Below are 22816 nucleotides of genomic sequence, written 5' to 3'. Positions count from 1 at the left end.
TTCTGCCTGTGTGTTCTTCAAACACTGCTAATGGCCAACTCATTACGTTGCTGCTTAAATGACACCTTAGAAATGTCTTTCCTGGATGTCCTATCTAAAGTGGCCTACACCAGTTACTTTCTACCTCCTCACCAGGATTAGCTTGTTCACTGTGATAACCAAGTGCATACTCAGTACAGTGCTTCAGTTAAATATCTGTCAAATGAACAGATTTCTCTCTGATATAGATATTGGGTTGTTGGAAAAGTCATGACATATTTTTTTGTTTTTCGTTGCAAAAATGCGTCATGACTTTTCCAACAACCCTATATTTTCCCCATTATAAAATGGTGGCATATGTATTTGGATGGGGAAGGGGACCCTATGATGATAAATTATTAGGAGACTGATACTGTCTGCTCCCACCAATTCATTGAGCTCCTCATAGGGTGAATTCACCTCCACCGAAAATGTAGTCACCATCAACCTTTAACTTCAGTGGCTACAAACAAAGCATACGTGTAATACTTTTTTTCTATATAATTGAATTTTTCATGCAGAGGGAAAAACCTATAAAAACAAAGAAATAACTGAAAATGGTCCAAAGGATGCATGAAATCATCATTGCTTTAGACTAAGAACTCTGTACCCTGGGGAACTTAAGCAATTCGTGCCAGCCATAGAACCATGGGGACAGCCACACAGTGCCTCTTATTTTGTCCCATAAATGCAAAGATGCCAACATAGGAGTTTTAAGTAAAATTTCCCTGCAAGTCAGAGTCTCCTAACCCAAATAGGCGTATCTTGGGGAACTGACTGTATCCTGGTGCTCCAAGACCTTAATGATTTAATCCTCTCATTTGCAAGATGGTAAAAATGGATTACTGCATAGTAAAATGACTTGCTAGTTGGTAGCAGAGCTGTGGTCTTCTGGCTACCATTTCAGTGCACTTGCTTCTACATATAAACTACTTTGTAATGCCTTTTCTTATGCTTTACAGAAAATGTTAATTAACCCATTTGAACTGATAAAATTTCAGCTTTTTTTCTCATAGATGAAAAACTGCCAGCATGCTAATGCTGAACGTCCTACTGTTGCTCGGATCTCGTCTGTGCAGTTCCATCCTCGTGCACAGGTGGTGATGGTCGCTGCCCTAGATAACTCTGTATCCCTATTTCAGGTACGCATTTTTAAATGAAGGCTTGTGGTGAAAAAGTGTTTGCCACCAGCATACAGGGTCTATGGAAATAACCAAAAGGAATGTTTGGTACTTCCTTACAGGTTGATGGAAAAACAAATCCTAAAATCCAGAGCATCTATTTGGAAAAGTTTCCAATCTTTAAGGCTTGTTTCAGTGCGAATGGAGAAGAGGTTTTAGCCACGAGTACCCACAGCAAGGTGCTTTATGTCTATGATATGCTGGCTGGGAAGTTAATTCCTGTGCATCAAGTGAGAGGTAAGATCTCTGTTGAACACATAGCTATTCAACCCTCCAGCCCATAGCTGAGTTCATTTAACAGTATTTATAATCACTTATTTTCCTTCCCATAGAAATATTAAAAATAAGAGTGTCTTTTGCTTTAGTATTTGGAAAATGGCATTGTGTTTTTGAGGTAAAATGTTTGAATGGAAACAGTGAACTGACTTTGTATTGAGCACTTATGGAAAAAATCATAATTTAGAAATACATATCCACCTACAACAGAAAAGCAGTTGCAGATATTTGGATGTAAAATTAACCATTGATGTAGCAGAAAGAGCATGAGCCTGGGAGGTAGAAGACCTGAGTTTCAATTCCTTGGGCAAATTATTTCATCTCTCTGATCTTCAGGAAATTTGGATACCCTCTAGCTCTTCTAGTGTTTGTTATAATAGAATTTTAGTTTACAGTTAAAGGAAATAAAGCACTGCTTTTGGAGGTTGTAATGTATTTTAAAGAAAGAACTACTTTTATTTTGTAGAAATTTATGTTTCTTCTGCCCTATGCATTTTTCCCCTGAATTTCTCTATCCCGCTATGACAAAATGTAGTGACATCTTCATGAATCCTTTGGGAATCGAAGCCTTTGTAATGAGGATGGCTGGATTAACATTATAAATCCTGGGGGCGGCCATTGGCAGATGCTGCAGCTCACTGGCAGCGTCTCTGTTAAACTGTATGTGTGGAGCTGTGAAGGACAGGTAGCTCTCTACAGCCTTTTTTCTGCTAGTGATTGAAAGTGAATAAGGCCAATTTTAGAAATGTTTATTTATGTTTATTTAGAAATGATATTTATTTTCAGTGTTTCCAATTTTCTCTTTCTTGTGTTCCCTGACACCTTTAGTGATCCTTTCCAAGTGGATTCTTAGTGGATATAACCAGGCTTTAAACTCATGCCTCTCAGACGTTAAGGTGCACATGAGTCACCTGGGGATCTTGTTAAAATGCAGATTCTGATTCTCTAGGTCTCAGGTGGGGACTGATTCCGCATTTCTAACAAGCTCTCAGGTGATGCTAATGCTCCATGGACCTTACTTTGAGTTGAAAAGCCTTAAACCATCCTCTATATCAAAGTTGAAAACATATAATCATTATTTTTACACATCATTCCACTAGTCAAAAGGAATGGGCTTTGGTTCTTCCTGGCATCTTGGGGAAAGTAAACCAGGGTTTGGCCAAGGCACAGTTAGTGATGTTTCCCCTGGATCTGCAGGTGTGCTGGAGTGTGTATCTGATCACTGGCTTCTTCTAAGACACGACATTTAGCTTTACCTCTTCAATATTTTCCTTTTCTCCTCTTTCCTCAATAAGCATAGCTTGGTATTAATGATGATAATAATAGTAATGATAAGTCAAATGTATTTCTTTTTGTGGTAATATGCTATTGAATACTATGCTCAGTCTTTCATCATTATAAAACTGTTAAGTAACTCAATAAATTAATTATGAACATTAGAACAAGGGGGAGAAATTTCCGACTAGTTAGGATATGCAAGCCCTTATGTGAGCAAATTTGAAATATGAAGACTACAGAATTGATGCAAATGGTGCATTTGTTCTATTAATATGTCAGGCTTTGTAACCTGGGGTTCATAATATGGGGTCCATGGGCTCTCAAAATTGGCTGGCTAGAATTCAGGGGTCTATCAAGTTCGATGAGAAAAAACATTACGTCTTTATTTTGACTAACCTCTAACTGAAATTTAGCTTTCCCTTCAGTTACGGATGTTTGGAAGAGCCATTAGTTTGAGAAGGAGACCATATGCTTCACCAAGTTGCCAAGGGTCCCTGGCACAAAAAAGGTTAAAAACCCCAGTTCAACCCTAGAATTTGACCATTTGGGAATCAGATTAATTGGCCAGACAGCCATTTTTAGGCAGTATGGTAAGGTAATCTTTGAGCTTCCGTTTTCTCTTTCTGCAAACTCAGCCATAAATATTAAAAGAGATAATTTTTTAAAGCTCTTAACTTAGGACCTGCCACATGGTAAATGCTCAATAAATGTTAACTGCTGCCATTGTTGGGAACGGCATATAATCTGATCACAATCATCCACTTACCATACTGTGGAATTTGGCTCTATTAAATCTGTTCTATTAAATTGGCCATTTCCTTTCTTACCAATTGTTAGCAGTTGACCTAAAAATCTTATTCATAAATCTATAAAAAGATTTATATCTGACATGTTTAGAGCATTATACTTTCCCTAGGCCATATTAAAAATTTCATCTGGCTTCTGGTTTAAAAGGTCCAGTATTTGTAAAAAGCCATTATACTGATGCAAACATTTATTATCAGTAATTTTTGTGAGGTTAAAAGCAAAGTGCAACATAGGTTCATATAACTAATAATACACTGTTAGCTTTGGATGAAAATACAGTTATCTTTCGTATTTCTCCAATTCATTGCTAAAGCAACTACCTGTCCTTATTTGTCGGAATTCTAGTAGTTCCTTCTTGAAGACAGCCCCTCTCCTGAATTGCCCTGAAACAACAGGCTTACTCAGGCGAAAGATAAAAGGTCTTCCAGCCAGCTGCAGCCAGAGAGCAGTGGACTGTGATGTGTCCTCTGGCACTTGCTTGCTGCCACTCTGGGTCTGTTTTCAGACTGGTCCTGCACAGGATGAGGGAACTTGGCTCACTGTTGTTGAGTTGATACCTGTGCAGTCTATCCTGCCAGGGTTGCAGTGGTTCCCAGCGATAAGCTTCAAGGTGAAGTTTTTAGCCTTCTCTCGCATTCTTTCTCCCTCACACTGTGCCGTTCAGATTAGGTCTGCAGGGGTTTCCAGCTGTTGCCTCACACTGTGCCAGAACTAGTCCCCCTGTAATGATATTTTCCTAATTTTTTGGAGCTGTTTCTGTAGACTGCATTCAGTAGTATGCTAAATGCTAAAGTTTTTTCAGCATTTGGAAATTCTTAAGAAAATTAATAGGAATAGAGTCAGTGTGAAGGAGACTGGTCATCAGCAAAAGTAATTCCAGTGATTGGAAATAATGTGTGCATCGATTCCAATCAGCAGGACTAGAATGGGAGGCCCAGTTTGTAGTAGTGAACCATCTAGAGAAAGACTGTTAATAGGATAACGACGGTCTGTGGGAGCCTCAGCATATTTTCCTGTAGGGGAATAAGGGCTCTTCACTAGATTTTTCTAAATTCCTTTTCTCTGATTAATATCTTAGCAACTTAAAAAAAAAATTCTTTTTGACTAGGCAGTCTGTTCACATGGTGCAAAAATCCAATACTTGGAAATGGGTGGACAGTGAAAAGTCTCTTCTGCTTTGTCTCCCTGGCCACCTACTCCTCTTCTCTGGAGGGAGCCAGTTATACTCATTCTTTATGTATCCTTTCTATTAGGCAACTTTTTTATACATTTTTTTTTTATTGGAGAACAGCCATGGTCATTGGTTACACATTGCTTTCATGCTACAATGGCATAGTTGACTCTTTTAGGAAGGGCACAGCTCACAGTGGCTCATGTGGGGATTGAACCGGGAACCTCGGTGTTATCAGCACCACGCTCTAACCAACTTATCCGGTTGCCCGTAGGCAACTTTTTGATGAGTAACTTGCCTATCTAAGCAATCTGTTATCAGGAGTCTCCTGCATAGTCAGTGTGAGCCTTTGTAAGTAGGTACATTGACTCTCTGGTTTATATACCTAGCTCATGTGACTTGACATAAGTCACATCTTTAGAAGCTAATTAACTCTTGACTACACTGATTCCTTGTGTTGAGGATTAGGCTTCCATTCATTATGGGATGTTTCGTAGGTCGCCAGCAACTAGTTTCTATTTGTTAGTATGTTTTTAGGCTCTTTCTAACGTTAGTATATTTCCCTTCTGGTGATGAACTTTGGGATAAAGAAGTATATTTATCTTTTTACTGCTTACAGATGGGTATTACTGCTTACATTTGGAAAATTATTATAGTCAGTAGGTTGACTGTTGAGAGCTGAGTCTCTGTCCTACAATTAAAATGGTGAATATTGACCAAGACAAAGAAGTTTGCTAAGCACTGTAGTGACCTTGTACTTGGATCATACTCAATGCATGGAGTCAGACTTATTCAGTGTCTGAGCCTAGGTCTTGTTTAATTTGAGGCACTTAGATTTTAAAAGGTCAGGAACTCTCAATTGTCATTGAAAGATAGCTTTATTGAAAACCATATTAGTCCTTATTTAATTGATTCATCTTCTTTTTTTTTAGGTCTGAAAGAGAAAATAGTGAGGAGCTTTGAAGTTTCCTCAGATGGGTCCTTCTTGCTCATAAATGGTGTTGCTGGATATTTTCATTTGCTGTCAATGAAGGTGAAACATTATTAGTTGTTGTTCTTCTAGGATAAGATATTAGTGTATGGATAGTCTTTTGTGTGTGTGTGTGTATGTTTATTTGGGGATAGTCTTCAACCATAACTTTTGTGTCCTTAAATCTACATTTCAAGTAGAGGAGCACAGTGGGACATGGGAAGAAGTTGTGGCAGTTGGGGGAGAACTGGATACAGGGAAAAACAAAATCGAGTAGGTGCTACAACATAAAGAGCTAGATTGTTTCTATTCTACACAGTGGGATTCTTCTGTGCACCTCCTAACAATTTGATAAGTAATGTTTATGATTCTTTTAGACTAGAGAATTGATTGGTAGCATGAAAATCAATGGAAGGATTGCAGCATCCACGTTCTCTTCAGATAGTAAGAAAGTATACGCCTCTTCCGGTAAGTTAATGATGGGATGATCTGAAGCTTCTTTGAAGCTTTGAATGTGTTGACATTCAAGTTTAACCAAACACTGTTTGATTTTAGACATTCTTGTTTTAGTAAGAAAATCAGTTTTGTGTTTAGAATGCATTCTTCGTTGCCCTTGGCCTTCTCATGTATGAATTAATAATAGCAAAAGGCTAACCATTTAACATACACTGCTAACATGTTTGGGGAAAAGATGGAAAGAAAATCTTAAAAAGGTGATTCTTTCTAAGACTCTCTTTTTGAAAGTTACTTAGAATCCTCACCCCTTTTCTTTTAGCCCCTTTTGACTTGGATAATGTTTGGAATTTTTTTCATTATTGACTGAAAACAATTTAGATCTCATTCTTACTGACATTTCTGTAGTACTATTGACCACAACTCTTTGTCATCCCTGATGGTCTCTTATCTTAGAGCTTTCCTGCTCTTCTGCCTTTCCAAATGTCCTGTGAGGTCTTTGACTCTTGCTCCCTTTCCTAAAGGATATTGGGGGCTTCCGTCTCAGTGTAGCCCATGCTGTTTGGTAGCGGGAGGTATTAGAGTGGTTCTGCCGCTGAGTAGTATCCTACAATCTATGCAGGGCTTTTTAGCAGAATTTTTATTTTACCTCAGCAAGGAGCATTTGATCACATACATACATACACACACACACACACACACACATATATTTATATATATTTATATATATTTTTATATATATATTTTTAAAGATTTTATTGGGGAATTGGGGGGAGGGGAACAGACAGGTAGACAAATTGCTGTTTTTGTTCTTCAGTCTAGTTGTGGAGGACATTGCTTCACTGTTTCAGTCTAGTTGTGGAGGACGTTGCTCAGAGCTGGCGCTCCCAAGCGAGCTTTTAACCAAGCTGAGCCACTTGGCCGACCCTAGATATATATTTTAAGTTTAAAAACTTAAAAAACTTTTTTAAAAAAAGGATTAACTTTGGCATTAACTTTTATTTAATTTTTGTTTTTGTTTTGGCCTAGAATCAAAGTTTCACAAATTTGAGTTACTTAGATTTATTTTTTGTAATCAACTAACATATAAGAGCAGCAGCATCTATATTCCTTATATTATGCTAGGTTTTCTGAGAGGCAAGGAGTAAATATTGGTTCAGAGTAATATTCCTAATGAAATGGCCCTTGGACCCTGGGAGAGCCAGAGTCAGGGAGCAGAGGTGGAGAAGAGAGGTCAGCAGAGGTACTGAAATTTGGCATATGAATTGGATGTAGATGTAAAGTATTTACAAATTTGGTCACCTGGTGGAGGTCAAATTTACCATATGAAAGGTCCTAAAAGCAGGAATAGAATAATCAGAAGTTGGGCCTTGGTAAGTGAGAGGCTGCCTGTAATTTGCTTGTTGTTCTTTCCCATCAGCTTCTTCTGAAAGGAGTAGTTTATGTAATTGGCTTCATATTGTTACATACACCCAGGTCCTTTACATTTTTTTCCTTTAATGCAATAGTTAATAATATTAATGGTGGCTTAGCAGCTCTTTAGCAAAGACTATTTTGAGACAGGAGAACTGAGGAAAGAATTTACCTTTTATCTGTTGAACTTTACCAGTGTTCTCTACTTGTTTTCTCATGGGTTCATCATTGTCTCTTTTGCCCTAAGTCATCATCAACTCATGACCATTTGATGGACTTGCTTTTTAGATGAGCTTCTTTCCTGCTCTTGATCCCTTCTCTTCCCGTTGTAGTCTGTTGCTAGTAGACTAATCTTTAAACCCCTTTTATTGTACATTACTCTACAGACAAACATAAAGGTTTGGGAAATGACCCTGTGAAATTTTTCCAAATGTATTTACTACCTAACCTAAACCCGTATGCCAGCCTGGAAATTGTATTTGTTAAGGAAATAGTTAAAACAGTGAGACTTTCTGAATTTTCATTGGGAGGATAAGAGCATAGAAGAGTGAACTTTAGAGCAATGTCCACAGAATAGGAACAGCTGAAATAGGTGAGTGAGGAGCCACCTTGGAGATCGGTGTAGGGTCATTATAGAAATAAATGTATAATGGGTGTGGAGAAGAGAGTGATCATCAGTATTGAGTGCTATTGGAGTGAGAATAAAAGCAAAGAACTGGTTTTGGCAACTAGATGGCCATTTTTGTTATGAAAATATTTGTGTTCTGCTCAGATTTAATATTCTTTTTTATCTTACACACATTCTCCTCAAAACTATTGGTGCTTATTCACATTTAACATTTCTTATTTAAATGACTTGGTAATAAATCAGTGCATAGCTTCTTAAATTAAAATCAGTTCATTCTTCCTCTCCTCCTCCATCACCAACATTATCAACTCGTTATCACCTAGCCTTACATATTAGGTGCTCTGATACCTGTTGAAAGATGTTGGAAGACCTATGCTGGTGGGTATTTTGTTTTTTTCTAATTTTGCTCCAGTAATTTATCTGAGTGAAATGTAGAAGCCTTTTCTAAAAGCTCAGCTCAAGCCAAGACTGTAATTTTTACTCCACTGTTTTTTTGTTTGTTTGTTTGTTTTTTGTGTTTTTTTGTTTTTTTAGCTGAGCCATCCTGCCACCTGTTGGCAGCTCAGCTCAGGCCGGGCATCGAACCGCTGTTGCTCAGAGCTCAAACTCTTGAACAAGCTCTTAACCAATACTCTACTGTTTACTAATGACTAATTGAGGATGCAATTTTCTGTATATGGAAATATATGCAAGAAATATTTTTAGGCCAGTTTTCTAGACGTAGGACATTTATAGTAAGGAGACCTTTATTTGAGTCCCTTGTACTATTAAAGAGGGGCTGAGAATGGTCAGTTCACTTGCCTTTCAAGTTTCAAGCAAAATTAACCAAACCCTTTTTTGGCTCTTTCGTTCAGCGGATGGGGAAGTTTATGTTTGGGATGTGAACTCGAGAAAGTGCCTGAACAGATTTGTCGATGAAGGCAGTTTATATGGATTGAGCATTGCCACATCTAGGAATGGACAGTATGTGGCTTGTGGGTAAGTAAAGAGAGGTTCTTGTAACTTTTAATCACATTGTGTTACTGAGAAAATATGCAAGAATTGAGTATATTAGATGGTGCTTAAGTGGTTCTGTTTATAAACTATTCAGTAATAGGAAATCGGTAAGCCCAGGTACTTTACATTTTATCGTCTTAATGCAATGTTTCATAATATTAATGGTGGCTTATCAGCTCTTTAGCAAAGAAAATACTTGACTGCCTTACATCATTGTATTTTTTTCTTATATTTGAAACATCCATTTGATCTTATCAAGTTTTTCTATTAACTGTTTTAGCTACTTGCCATTGATGAGGAAATAGAATAAGGTAAGTTAGGTTTAAGTCTTAAAGATACTTTACTTAAAGCATTTTTGCCTTCACCTGGCTAGGTGGTATACACCAACAACATGTTCCTTGGAAATACTGTTTGCTAGCATTATAGAAATTTTGAACATATTATCGAGAACACATTATTATATCATTGGAAAAAATGGTTATTACACTGAGGAAAAGATGGCTTCATTCCCTGCTTGATTCTAAAGGTGCAGGGCGGGAGGCGGAGGCATTAGATACTTACGTGTACTTCTAAACTATCTTACCTGCCCAACTGCTAATCAGCACCTGTAATTTTAGAACTTCCAGAAGTGGATTTTTATGACTTTCTTAGACTAAACATAATTGATTTGTTAAGAGACTTCAGATCCTCCCTGGGTTGGAGGTTAAGTGGGTCTTGCTTTCCAGACGCACAGCACACTCAACATTCTTTCTTCACTTTACTCCCTCCTTCGAGATGGAAATTGGGGAAATTGCTTGTAAATGTCCGTAAAATTGGTTAGCTAGTACCTTTGGGGCCTGGGAGGGAAAGGAAAATAGAATCAGGCTGTGGAATTTGGAGACCAGGCCAACATCACATGATCTGCCATCGGCAGTAGGATGGTGGCAGGTACCTTGGTATCAGGTGCCCTGGTTAAGGCACCTCCCTTTCCTGTGCTAACTCGAGTCATATGCCAAACCTGTAGGGAGGGATGTCTCAGCATGAACCCAGCGTTTGCCAGAGCAGTATGCACTATGGCAGCTATTTACAATTAGCAGAATTTCGGGGAATAAAACTCCTTTCAAATGAAGAATGGTATTGAAACCAATTATAGCTAATTTTATGCAGAACCGCTTTTGCCTCTATGTGGGGCAAGAATAACTGCACAGAAATGACCTTCACTCAGATCTGTGAGATGAGTCTTCTTCTCATCTTCGCCTCTCTTTTTTTGTAGCGTGTCACTTTTGTTAATCCCCTTGAAGGGCCCAAACAGGAAAAACTCTAATATTAGTAGTTTAAACTCATTTGATTTTAATTGCTTTTCAGTGTAATTGAATTCTGATGTGCTTGGTCAAAGACCATTATTAGATTTTTATTGTTAAACCTGTAAAGGAAGGCCTTAAGCTTGTTAAAGGACTATCTGATGTCATCAGGCAGGTGGGGAACAATTACTAGTTGTGAAAGAGCCGGAGGCAGGAGAACCTGAACCCACTTGGCTGGCTGGCTGGCTGGGTGTTGGCTCTCTCCTTTCCTCTCCTTCCCTCTCTCCCCCTTCCCACACTGGAGTGAGTGAAACTCCTGTCTTGTCCTCCACTGCTGGGAATTAACTCTGATTTCAAAACTCATCTGTTAGTATCTGTTAACTCTTCTCATTCAGTGTCTGACAAAATGGATGCTTTCTATTTAGAGTTTTGCTCTGATAGGGAAATAAGGGAGCTAAGAATGTTGTAAATAGCTCTTTTCATTTACATTATCATTTTTATGACTTTATTTAATCCAAGGATTGCTATATATTTTTAGAAAGTTTTCACATTCGTTCATACATCAGTGTTAGAACATACTTGGGAAATTGTTCTGGACAACCTTTTATTTAATAGACGGGGAACTGATGTGCTGAAGCGTTGTATAAGATACAACTGAAATCATTTTGGTAAGGAAACTGAGATCTGTTAGGTAATGTAAGTTTTGTTTATTGGTTGTTACTCATTAAACTGGTTATTGGCAGAGTTGGATCTGGACTCAGGTTGTTGGTTCCCAGTTCTCTCTTCTCGCCACACTGGCACTCCCCAAATATTTTGATGTTATTATAAAAGAATACTGGATAATTCAGGGCTGTAGGAAAGTGAACTTCGTTATGATTTAGGGCCTGGTATTAATAATCCTTTAATATTTAATACTCCCATTAAACATATAAAATAGGTTTTTCATCTAGAGAATCTCTAGGACATGTATGTTTTATAATGCAAGAAAAACCTGTTTTATTCAATGATGTGTTTTGCCTTGGTTTTCTCATTCATAAAAAAACATTTATTGAGCTAGAGATTGTGAGATAGAAGAACAGCGCATCAGCACCGCCTTACAGTTCATGACCCCCTGGTGAGGACATTTGTACATTTATCTATTTACGAGACAACTCATCATAAGGGCTGCAGCTGAGATGGTGGTTTAATTTTAAGAGCATAAGGAATGCTGAAAGCTGTTACAAATGAACATCTGGGAAAGCTTTTTTGGAGATATTGGCACTCGAGTTGGGCAGTTTGGAGGTCAGGTAGGATTCAGAGTAAGGCATTGCAGGTAGTGAAAAGGGTAAGAGAATTCAGGTTTGTTTTTTGAGTGGAGCGTGGATGGGATGACTCCTAAGGGAGTTAGACTAGAGGTCAGCAGGCAGCGGACCACTTGTCGAGGTCTTTTATGCTGTCACAGAGTGTGGACATTATATTGAGTGGATAGAGAAACCATCAAGGGTTTTTTAAGTAAAGGAGAATCACCATGTATGAATTTCACGGTTTTGAAGTAGGTAATTCTCATGGCAGCCTTTAGAGAGGCAACAGAGGCACAAGGAGACGAGCCTGGAAGTCATTGCAGTAATCCGAGCAGGTATTAGGTAATAAAGGCCATCGTTAGGGCAGTGGGAAGGGGAACAGTGGAGATGGGCCAGCGATGTTTGTAACGGATGTCATACTGCTTAGAGAATTGGTTTGGGAGAGAAGCAGTGACAGTCTCAGGCTCCAGACCTGAGCAGCCAGAAGAGTGGACTTACCGTAGTGTGAAGGAAAAGGAGGACTCTTGTGTCTTTTAGGTTTATATTGCATTTGCTAATTAAGTTGCTGTGAATTAAAAATACTTTATTCCCATTTCTTATAGATGAGGTCCATAACAGTAGGTGGTCTGAACGTTGAGGTCAAAAACATTTACTGAAAGTTCTTTTCTGTGGATGATTCTGTTAATGATAAGGTCATTAGGATTTACTTTTTATGAGTATTGGGTATAATTCATTGCTGGTAAGTGTTTCAGTAAACTTGGAGTAGATGATCACTTTCGTAACTCTTGACTGTAGGTATTCCCAGTGGAGCAAAACTAAGATGCCTGCTTTTACAGCTGTTGTTCAGCACTGTTTTGGAAGTTTTCACAAATATAATAGAATAAAAGAAGGGAGGAGATCTAAATAGGGGAAGGACAGCTCTCATTCACACATAGAATGCTAACTTGGCCATAAACCTTTGTGTCCAAGGCACTTAAACTGTTAGGTAGAGTTGACATTCAGTAAATATTTATTAAAAGAATAAATAATGGAGATTCTGTGTTTTTTGGATTTTCTGTCTAGATTCACAAGTGAAAAATTCTGAGTTAACAAGAGTTCAGCAAGAAGCAGTTGAACTGATAGAATGTGTCTGTCTAGCTTTTGCCTTGGGTTGGACTCTCCAGCCGCTGCTGGTCCCATTGAATAATAACAATATGTACGATTCCTGCAAATATAAGTTGGTGGGGTTAAATCTATATTGACTCAGGTTGTGAAAGCCCTTTTAATCTGTGTATTCCCTTTTTTCTTTGCAGTTCTAATTGTGGAGTGGTAAACATATACAATCAAGATTCTTGTCTCCAAGAAACAAACCCAAAGCCGATAAAAGCTATCATGAACTTGGTAACAGGTGTTACTTCTCTGACCTTTAATCCTACTACAGAAATCTTGGCAATTGCTTCAGAAAAAATGAAAGAAGCAGTCAGATTGGTAATATTTCTTTCCCTTCCCCTTTTATCACTGATAATTTTAAAATTTAAGTTGAAGACATAGAAAGATAACAGGAAAGGAGAATGTTGGATTATTTTAAAAAGGGGAGCTTTTTTTGATGTAGAAATTACTAGTAGTGTAGCTTTTGGGTGTGGTGGCAGAAATGATGCACAGTGGCTGCCAAATTTGGATTATCAGCTCTTTTGGGAAAGCTGTGCTGTCCATTCCTAACATTTCTTAAGTGGTTCTTTACTTCTAGAGGTTTCTTTCTTTCAGCACATACATTAAGGAATATGTTTAAGGCAAACATTTCTTTCCTCTATAGTTTCCTTCCTCATTTACCTTTTTTTATTTTTTAAGCTGAGCACCTGTTGGCAGCTCAGCTCGGGCCGGGACTTGAACTGCTGTTGCTCAGAGTTCGCACTCTTGAGCGAGCTCTTAACCAACTGAGCCACTTGGCCGGCCCTACTCATCTACCTTTTTAAGGCCCTGTTGTCTTCGTGGAGTGGAGGCAGTTTTAGATTTTGAAAATAAATTGAGCTTGAAAATAAATTGTGTAAAAAGATTGCAATTTAAATAGCTAGACAGCACTTGTGAATCCACCTCTGTGCCAGGCGTCCCCAGGACTTCTCCCGGGTTTGGTGATCTCCTAGGACTCTCAGCACATGGTGTACTCATGGGTAAATGTTACTACTGGGGAAGGGTATAAAGCAAAATCAGTATGGGGTGAAGTCTGGAGGAAGCCAGACGCAGGCTTTTTAGAGTCTTCTAGTGGTGTCACAGGACACGTTTAATTCGTCCAGGACGAGATGTGACAACATGTGCTCAGTGTTTTCTACCAGGGAAGCTCATGAGAGACTCAGTGCCAGTGTTTTTTGTTGGGGGTTGATCGTGTCGGTACCCTCTGCCTAACATGTACCCAAATTCTAGGCTCCCAGAAGTAAAGGCAGGTATTTAGCATCCCCACATCGTACAAGTGACGTAGGCTCAGTGAGCCATCCTTGTCCTTTAAGGAAAGTTTCCAATTGGTATAGACACCATCTTAACGGCCACCCTTGCCAATAGGCCTTTTTAAGGATAGCAGCCTCTTTTGTGCCCAACTTCAGAGCTCAGCTTAAATGTCACTGCTCCTCTGTGAAGTTTCATTCCCCTCAGGCAGAACCAGTTTCTTCATTCATCTAACAGTTATTTGCTCTAGGCAGCAAATAGGTACATAGATGGCCTAGAAATTTGAAAAGCAGTATTGCATCATGCTGTTGTTATGTGTATGCTACCAGATTGTAAGCACTTTCCAGAGACTATTATTTTTATCTTGCTCACTCAGCCAGGACTCTCACATACTTCATCAGCTTTGTGTAATAGTGTATAGTTTACAAAGATTTACCAAGAATTCTACAAAAATTTTCCAGCCAACTAGCGGTCCTCAGGGGATTGATTAACTTAACCAAAGTGAACAGCTAGTACAGGGAGAACTAGGCTTCTAGATTGGCCCATTCAGGGATCAAACCGGCAACCTTGGTGTTATTAACACCATGCTGTAACCAACTGAACTAACTGGCCACCCCCAGATTCCATATTTTTTCTAGCACGTTAATGGTTTTCTAGTTGCATTCCTCTGAGCCCTAGAATGTGTGTAGGACTTTAGATGGCAAGTAGGTCAAGGAGGAGGCTAAGCTCCCACCTGTACCATATAAAGCAGCTCTGCTCTGTTATCTGGTATATATTGACATTCTGCATAAGGATTTTGTTTTTTTGGTTTTTTTTTAGGGGATAAAGGATTCTGCTGGAAGTAGAGTTTGAAAAATATATGGCATTGTTTTATTGCCTCTATGTTGAATGAATCATTTGATAAACGAGAAGGTTTTAATTCAAGTCAGCTTTAAAATTTCCACTTTTCTGATGGGAGTGGTGTCCTACTACATATTAACCTTTTATCATTTTAATGGTAGTAAACTGTTTTCTAAAACCATGGGCTCTATCTCATATTGACATAATATATTCTGCAAGACGCCTAGTAGTTAGTTCTGCCTAGTTTGCTTCAGTGATCATGGCAGCATTTATGGTTTTTTATTGTGGCAAAATCACACAAGAAACTCATTAGTAAGAGCCAAATCCCATATTTTAAATGGTAGTCAACCATAATATCTAATGGAAAGAAGCCAGGCATAGCAGCTTCAGAATGCCTCAGTGAAACAGTGTTAGTTTCATTAAATGCAGTCTCTTATAACGATCCAAACAGTTCTGTTATCCCAGCACAATGCAGTGAATATCAATCGAAGCCATTGCACCAGTAAGAGGCCCAGAAGTTAAATTGTTATTACATCTATAATCTTGAATGAAGTAGAAAGTTGTGGAACTTCTTATCCATTAAATTAAGGATGACTGAGCTTTTACTTACTGAATTTTGATATGTGGGCCCTTAAATGTAATGAAGAAATGGAGGTAAAGGGAATTTGCTGAGGTAAAGAAGGTGGGCTCTTGTCGGGCCTTTTCTTAATTGTTCAGTTATAGCTTTTAATACAAGGGCCATAAAGAGAGGTTAGAGCACAGTGTCAGTGTCAGGTGACATATAGGGTAGCAACAAAAGTAAGGCGTTCTGTTTTTGGCACTGGCAGCAGATGGCTATTTCCTGATGGTCTGCTCCCATGAGGCCTTGGATCACCTGTTCAAATTTGGTGCATGCTTAGAGGATGCAAACTTACAATAACCTAAGCAGAACACAATTAAGAAACCAAGCCATTATCAAAACCTCATGCTTGGGCCAGCCAAGTGGCTCAGTTGATGAAGAGCTCGCTCAAGAGTTTGAGCTCTGAGCAACAGCAGTTCAATTCCTGCCCCGAGCTGAGCAGCCACTGAGCTGCCAACAGGTGGCAGGGTGGCTCAGCTTAAAAAAAACAAAACCAAAAAAAAACCCCTGAGGTTTTCTGCACTCCCAAAATAAATGTAAATACCTTTTGCAAGATCCGTATTATGGCTTCTTTCCTAAAATACTTGTCTGCTTTAGGTATTTTACAAAATATTTATATACTTAAGTTTTTCAAAGAGCCTGTACAGAGTGATATTTAAGAAGATTAAAAATTAAGATCAAATTGGGTACTGCCAACCTCTTAGCTTTAGTGAGTCAAGACCCCTTCTCATTAGCACTAATGCCTTTGCATTGACGCCATATGATGCAGGCAGAACCTGCCTTCTGGAGAAGTTGAGAATAATTGAAAATGGCTTGGCGCTTCGCTGTAAATTTTACTTTCTTGACATAATAATGGTCAATCGGTGTATATCAGAGGGAGTAGAGCCTAATAAGTGACTCACTGACTGTGAAACCTGTTTAATAGATATACATATTAATGGGCTTCACCCAGTACTTGTCTCTGAAAATCACCTTGATTGAATGGTTGAAAGTCTCATCTAAAACTGTGAAGGATGACAGACTACCAAGATAAGCAGCTGAATGGCGACTATTTCAGCGCAAAGGTGCCGTATTTCTAGGAAGAGCTAGGGAACACTGGAAAGCGAGAGTTGTGAAAATCCTAGTCTGTTTAGGGTAGCTGCTTCGATGCTTGGGTCGTATTTATCCACAAGCTGGGTGAGGACTTGTGTCGCCTATCTTGGATGTGGGCTCATTTTTCCTAGAAGTAGGTAGGCTCTTGGAGAAGACTGTCCTTCCTCATGCTTAGTCCTGGCCTTGAGGTGATCTTTTGGCTCTTGGTCACAACACAGTTTCACTTGCTGAAGCAGGTTTTCATGCTTCTGTCCTCAAGGAAGGATTGCAAAAGGCAAGGAATGGATCGCATTGTTGAAAAATAAAAATGTAAAAGGAAATTGTGATTTTGGAATACTTGGCGTGACTTCACCTAGGCTTCAGTCATATAAAATCAGACTCATCATCATGTTTAAAGTATCTGTTCCCTGTGACCAAATTTTAGTATTCTTGACTGTGGTCTTTGAGTTAGAGCATTAATGGATGTTGCTGTTACTTTTCAATTTAGTTTATTCACTCATGTATTAATTCAGCGAACATTTGAATCTCCCAGGCACCATGTTAGATGCTGCATTAAAAGCATCAGGAAAACATTTTCTTCTCTCCCCTCCCTTCCTTCTAGGAGCACATTGCAAATCAAAAGTGAAAATATTTTGCTACATTTAATAGAACTATGCTTCATATGCATTACCATCAAAATGAACTTTTTGTTCCAGCAGAAAGGTGTACTGAAGACTAAAATTTAAGAAAGATGAGTTTCCGGTTGTTGCCATTTAAAGCTTTTTATTATTTCCTACAGGTTCACCTTCCTTCCTGTACAGTATTTTCAAACTTCCCAGTCGTTAAAAAAAAGAACATTTCTCTTGTTCATACCATGGATTTTTCTCCCAGAAGTGGCTATTTTGCGTTGGGGAATGAAAAGGGCAAAGCCCTGATGTATAGGTAGGTATTATTTATGTTGAAAAGTCAGAAATATCTATAAACTTGTTTTGAAAATGTGAAGAGATGCTATTGTTATGTTCCCACTTCTACAGTTACAATTTATTAATTTTGTAATTAATTAATTACAATTATAAGTTATGAATTAATTGAGGAAAATTAGCCACTTCACTACCATTGCCACTTTCTTGGAGGCTTGTGCTTAGATTAACCTTTGTTGATTGACAATTTGCTATTCACTCCATTAGATTTAAATGATTTTTTTAAAAAGATGTTTCTTTCCTTGCGGCTATAAGCGATACATTAGGATGTTAACCACAAAGATACCCATAAGTTATGTTCTGTCCAGGTTTGTTTCTGCGCTCACTGTATTTGGCTATAAAGCAGGAACAGACCAAATCTAATTGCATTGCTGCTGGAAGATACGGGCGACAGGTGACCCTTGGGGGAGACCTGAAGAGCCGGGAACCTGGGATGTAAACCTGGGATGTAAACCGCAGCCCCCTTTCCCTGCTCCCTGGTTTCGGCAGTGAGTGCTGCATGAAGCCTGTGTTCCTGTTTGTATGCTTCACAAAGGCCTGCTTTCACAATAAAATGAAATCGGGGGTGAAGAAAAGGAGGCATGTAAATTGATTTTGAGAATACATTTGTGAAAAGAGAATATAGCAAACAATAATATGGTTTCAAGTTCTCCTTACTTTGAAAGGAAAATGGGTTATGCCTGCAACATTGATATATATTCCATCATTCTCATTTCAGATCATTTTTGGAGTGATTCTTTTAGTGTAGATTTTATAAACGAATGCAGAGTCTCGTTGCATTTAGAAATTCTCTTCCAAAGCTTTGGTTTATTATAACTGGATTTTTCTTTTCTTTAAGTAGGCCCCAAAGGCCATTAGGGTCTGCAGCAGCACACTGCTCTCTAGTGAGACTGTTCTAGCAAGTGGGCTGCACTGACAACATTTCTGTGGGGTATGGCTGATCAGATATTTCATAGACTGCAATTTGAGGCTTTGGGGCAAGCTTAATGCTTTTATCTAAAATCTGAGGCATTAGCGTTAGAATCCTTCAGAATGTCAGATTAAGGAGTCTTAAACCTAGCTGCCTGGGAGAAAGACTGTGATTACATTTTTCCCTCCTAAAATATCCCTAATGCCGTTCTGTGATCTGACTGACATTCCTCTGGGTAATCGCAAAGTTGTTTAGATCATTTGTCTTTTACTTTTGCAGGTTGCATCATTACTCAGACTTCTAAAGACCTTATTTGAAGTAAGAAAATCCTTTTAAATTGCTTCTTAGGTTTTCAGGTTACACCCATTGCTATCAGTGGCCGAGGGACCACGTTAGCTGATCTGTTTCTTTGCCAGTGGGTTGCTGTATGTTCAGTTAGGGGAATGGGAGGGAAGTAGGTCAGGAAGAGCTTGGTTGGACTTGAATCTTTCTTCGAATTTCTTATCCCAAATCACAACAGTCCGGCTCTTTTTTCTGAGGTCAGCACTCTAATACTTTGTTCCATAATGGTCATTAAAATTGTAATTACTGAACATTTAATCCACAAAAGAGAATAGATTTAACAGTGAGAGATAAGTAGCTCCAGATAAAATACAAAACTTCCATGACCTCAAACCCTCTTATTTTGTATATGTTTCTTGAGAGATTATAAGTGGCTTGCCCTGTCGCTAGTTAACAGTGGCTTGTCATAGTTAGTTAATGGCTGGTCATTAGTTTTCCTGCCCAGAATATAAAACAGTAGCACATGCTTCCTCTCGCATGGCTTGATCTTTGACCTGAGATGTGGTAGTCCTGAGAGTGAGCTTTGCAGTTGGCCTGTTCATCACAATTGACTAATTTGGTCTTCTCTGAGATTCATAGATGTTGAAAAGACTCTGGGAATGCATATAGATTTAAATAGGGAAAAGAATTTTTGATGGTAGAGGAATGTTGAGCAGAACATCAGCCAGGAGGGGAAAGCAGTCCAGCCTCCTGCCGCCCAAAATTCCGTCGCCAGCACATGCTGTGTGTTGATGATCTGCGGTTATAAATCAGGTGTATAATTTCTTCTGTTCTTCCCTCAGATTCAGTTGAGTCACGAGAAAAGCCCGTCCTGATACATCTTCTCAGAAGCCTTCCTGAATGTGTGTGAATATATGGATAATGATTTTCTGAGCCAGCTGTGCTTATCTAAGTTAACAAAAATGTCTTAATAAACACAGAGCAACTTTGGTTTGAAAATAAATGTGTGTGGTTCTTCCCTGCCCACCTACACATACACACACTAACTTGCATGCATTTAACACTAAACATGAGAGATTGGAAATACCTGTCTGTGGCCAGAAATAATACAGGCAGTATGCTCACACTTCACAGCTACCCCTGATGAATGTTTCCCCATTTCCCAGCATAGATCATGTTTCAGGTATCAGCTAACAGAGGCTCTGATCAGCTTAATATGAAAGCGGTGAGATCTCATAGAATGAATTTTGAACTTCCAACTTTTCCTGGACAAGTGATTATGGAAATGAAAAAAACTTCTGGGCTTAGTACTTCAAATGGTTGTCACTGTTATTTGTAGGGGAGGAGGGACGTGAAAACCTGTTAACACTTGTCCCACTCATTATATTAGCCACTCCCTTTCCCGGAAATGGCACCCCAACTTAAAATGTTTGTGTCAAGGTTGACAATTGGTTACATAATTCTTTAATTGTAGTGAAACCTTGCTTTAGACGAGTCCCTACATTTCTTAGGAAAAACTGACACTATGCCATGTATTTAAGAAGTATTAGTTAAGAGAAGTATCAAATAGGTCTAAGAGCTTTCACCCCACCTCCTTGCTAAAACATGGAAAAGTCAGGTTAAAGGAGGAAGTTTTTCCAGTGACAAAAAATGGCCCGTGGTTCTGCCCAGAGAAGTAATAGGCCCCACTTAACTGTATGGAAACAGGTCAGTGGAGGGTATCTTCAGTGTCTTCAAGGCCCTTCCAGATCTACTAATGATGACCTAGAGCAGCCCTGTACCTGTGGATTGTGTTAACGTGTACCAGCATCTTCCTGCAAGAATGTTTTCTATCAAGATGGGCTATTGCTGTACAATTGTGGAGACCCTCTTCCCCGTCCCTCTGATAGCAACTTCTTCCACAATAAATATTAACGCTGAATATTTCAGATTCCTGAATCTGGGCTTGTTAGTGTTGATTCTCTTTTGAGTCGCTAGAGGGCAGCATTGGATTATGTGAGTAGTTGAAGACAAGGCTTTTTGTAGCTTTTTGCCACTACCGTGTCTTTAGCTTCAGCTAAACCATTGTTTCAGTATGGACACCAAGTCTATGTGTTTATTTTGCATATGGTTTTCAGAGTGTGAAAGATTTACAGGAATATCACTTTAGAGAGTTATGGAAGCAGGTTTAAGTTTTTTACGTTAACATCTCTGGGTCATTTTTACACTCTAGTAGGGGCAAGGTAAAGAATTCCCAATTCTAATCTCCAATATAGATAAATGTGCTATTCGTTCTACAGATATGCTACTGATCCTGTGTCTTGTCTTTTAATGTTTTTCCCCCTCTGGAAGTTGGGAATTTGAGTCAGGCTCTCATTGCGTCTTGTAACCAGCCCCAAGCTAACTGGAGATCAGAGCCACAATCATGAACTTATTTACACAATTCTGGCAGTTGCTAAGATAGAATGAATGTGGCTCATACCTGTTTTTTTGGGGGGGGAGGGGGGCGGATCATCTTGAACTGTGAGGTGATACTTTGCCACCCAGAGCGACATAGGATATACTCAGGTTTACTTGGGAATGATGAATTGACAAGTTGAAGTCTGGGGTGCATTCCACTCCTCCCATCCCCGCTAATATTCATTGAACTAAAGAATTATTAGTCTCCTGAACTTTCTTCTATTTGAACAAATTACAGGTGAGAAGTGTCTTGCCTCACTGCCAGTGTGTTCCTGGTGAGGGTATGTAACCCTTTCTAAGTCTGCACAGAATGGAGTGACCAGCTGCAGGGTTTGTGACCAGCATTTTTACCCTTTAGCTTGGGAATGGGATAGAAGCAGGCAAATGCCTGTGAAATGAAGTGCGTGTTCACACCTGCAGTCAGCTCTTAAGCTCCTTGGGATCCCACGTCTGTCCGTCTCCAAATTCATCACACGAGAAACAAAAAGCATTGTCTATTGTGTAATGTCTATTGTGTGGAGGAAGTGGCTGGGATGTGGGATGGGAACAGCGTTTCTGAGCCCCTGGTGCTGACATTAGGATCTGTGTATCGAAATTCTCATTGTTCTCTGTAAGGAAAGTTATACACACACACACACACACACACACGTAAATTTTTTTCTTTTTTCTTTTTTTTTACAGGGAAGTAAATTGAGGTTCAGAGATTGAACATCCCAATCCTAAAGCCATCATCCTTACATAGATGAGTGGTCCCCAAAATTGGGTGTGCATACTCCGACACTATGAGGTATAGCCAATTAGATCGGGAAGGAAATAGAACTGTGCCATGCAAAAGTAATTTTGTCCCATAATGTACTTATAGGCCATGTGGATAATGTATAAACAACTATGTTTATAGTGAGGGTGTACTAAAGGGTTATCTACAAAAAGACCACTGACTTAGAGACCCAGCCTGCCACACCAAACAGAACACGTCCACAAGTGAACACATTTCCACACCCTTCCCTCCATTTTCCCAAACTTGCTTTTGTATCCCCGTGCTGTTAACAGCTTCTCCATTAACCTAGTGACTTAATTTAGGTACCTAGGACTGGCTTTAAACCTCAGATTTTTCTCTACCCCTACTAGGCCCACTACAGACTACCAAGCAGTTTTTACTTTCAAAAAGTCCTCTTAAAAAAAAAACAAAAAAAAAACCCTCCTTTTTTCCCCCTATTTTGCCACTTCCCCAGCTCTAACCAGCTCTCACCTGTTAATCCCCTAACGTCTCTCATTACTTCCTACTTTACATTTTCCATGGGATCTCCGCGTTGCAGCCAGAGATTTCTTTTAAAAAAACGTTTATCATGGAAAACTTTGAACATCTAAAAGAAGAGAGACAAGGGCCGGCCGAGTGGCGCGATGGTTAAGAACTCGCTTGGGACGCCAGCGGGCCCCGATTCGGATCCCACATATGAGGGCCAGTGACACTGCCCTCTACAGCTAAGATGCTGAACAACAGCTCAACCT

General features: G+C 39.2%; 1 protein-coding gene across 1 annotated transcript in view; it reads left to right on the top strand.

The window, feature by feature from the left end:
* Positions 1-19867, top strand: part of UTP18 (UTP18 small subunit processome component) — a 31364-nt gene extending 11497 nt beyond the window's left edge. Inside the window, exons 6-14 of the mRNA XM_019638679.1 lie at positions 1035-1160; positions 1262-1436; positions 5664-5764; positions 6079-6169; positions 9050-9173; positions 13044-13218; positions 17496-17638; positions 18866-18904; positions 19711-19867. Of these exons, the coding sequence (XP_019494224.1) occupies positions 1035-1160; positions 1262-1436; positions 5664-5764; positions 6079-6169; positions 9050-9173; positions 13044-13218; positions 17496-17638; positions 18866-18890 (960 nt within the window). The 3' untranslated portion in view covers positions 18891-18904; positions 19711-19867. The remainder of the gene's footprint in view (positions 1-1034; positions 1161-1261; positions 1437-5663; positions 5765-6078; positions 6170-9049; positions 9174-13043; positions 13219-17495; positions 17639-18865; positions 18905-19710) is intronic.
* The last annotated feature ends 2949 nt before the right edge of the window (positions 19868-22816 follow it).

Source organism: Hipposideros armiger, unplaced genomic scaffold, assembly GCF_001890085.2.
Source record: "Hipposideros armiger isolate ML-2016 unplaced genomic scaffold, ASM189008v1 scaffold_40, whole genome shotgun sequence".
In the NCBI taxonomy this organism is placed as follows: Eukaryota; Metazoa; Chordata; class Mammalia; order Chiroptera; family Hipposideridae; genus Hipposideros; species Hipposideros armiger.
The sequence above is the reverse complement of the archived record's forward strand: the minus strand, read 5'-3'. Positions and strand labels throughout refer to the sequence as shown.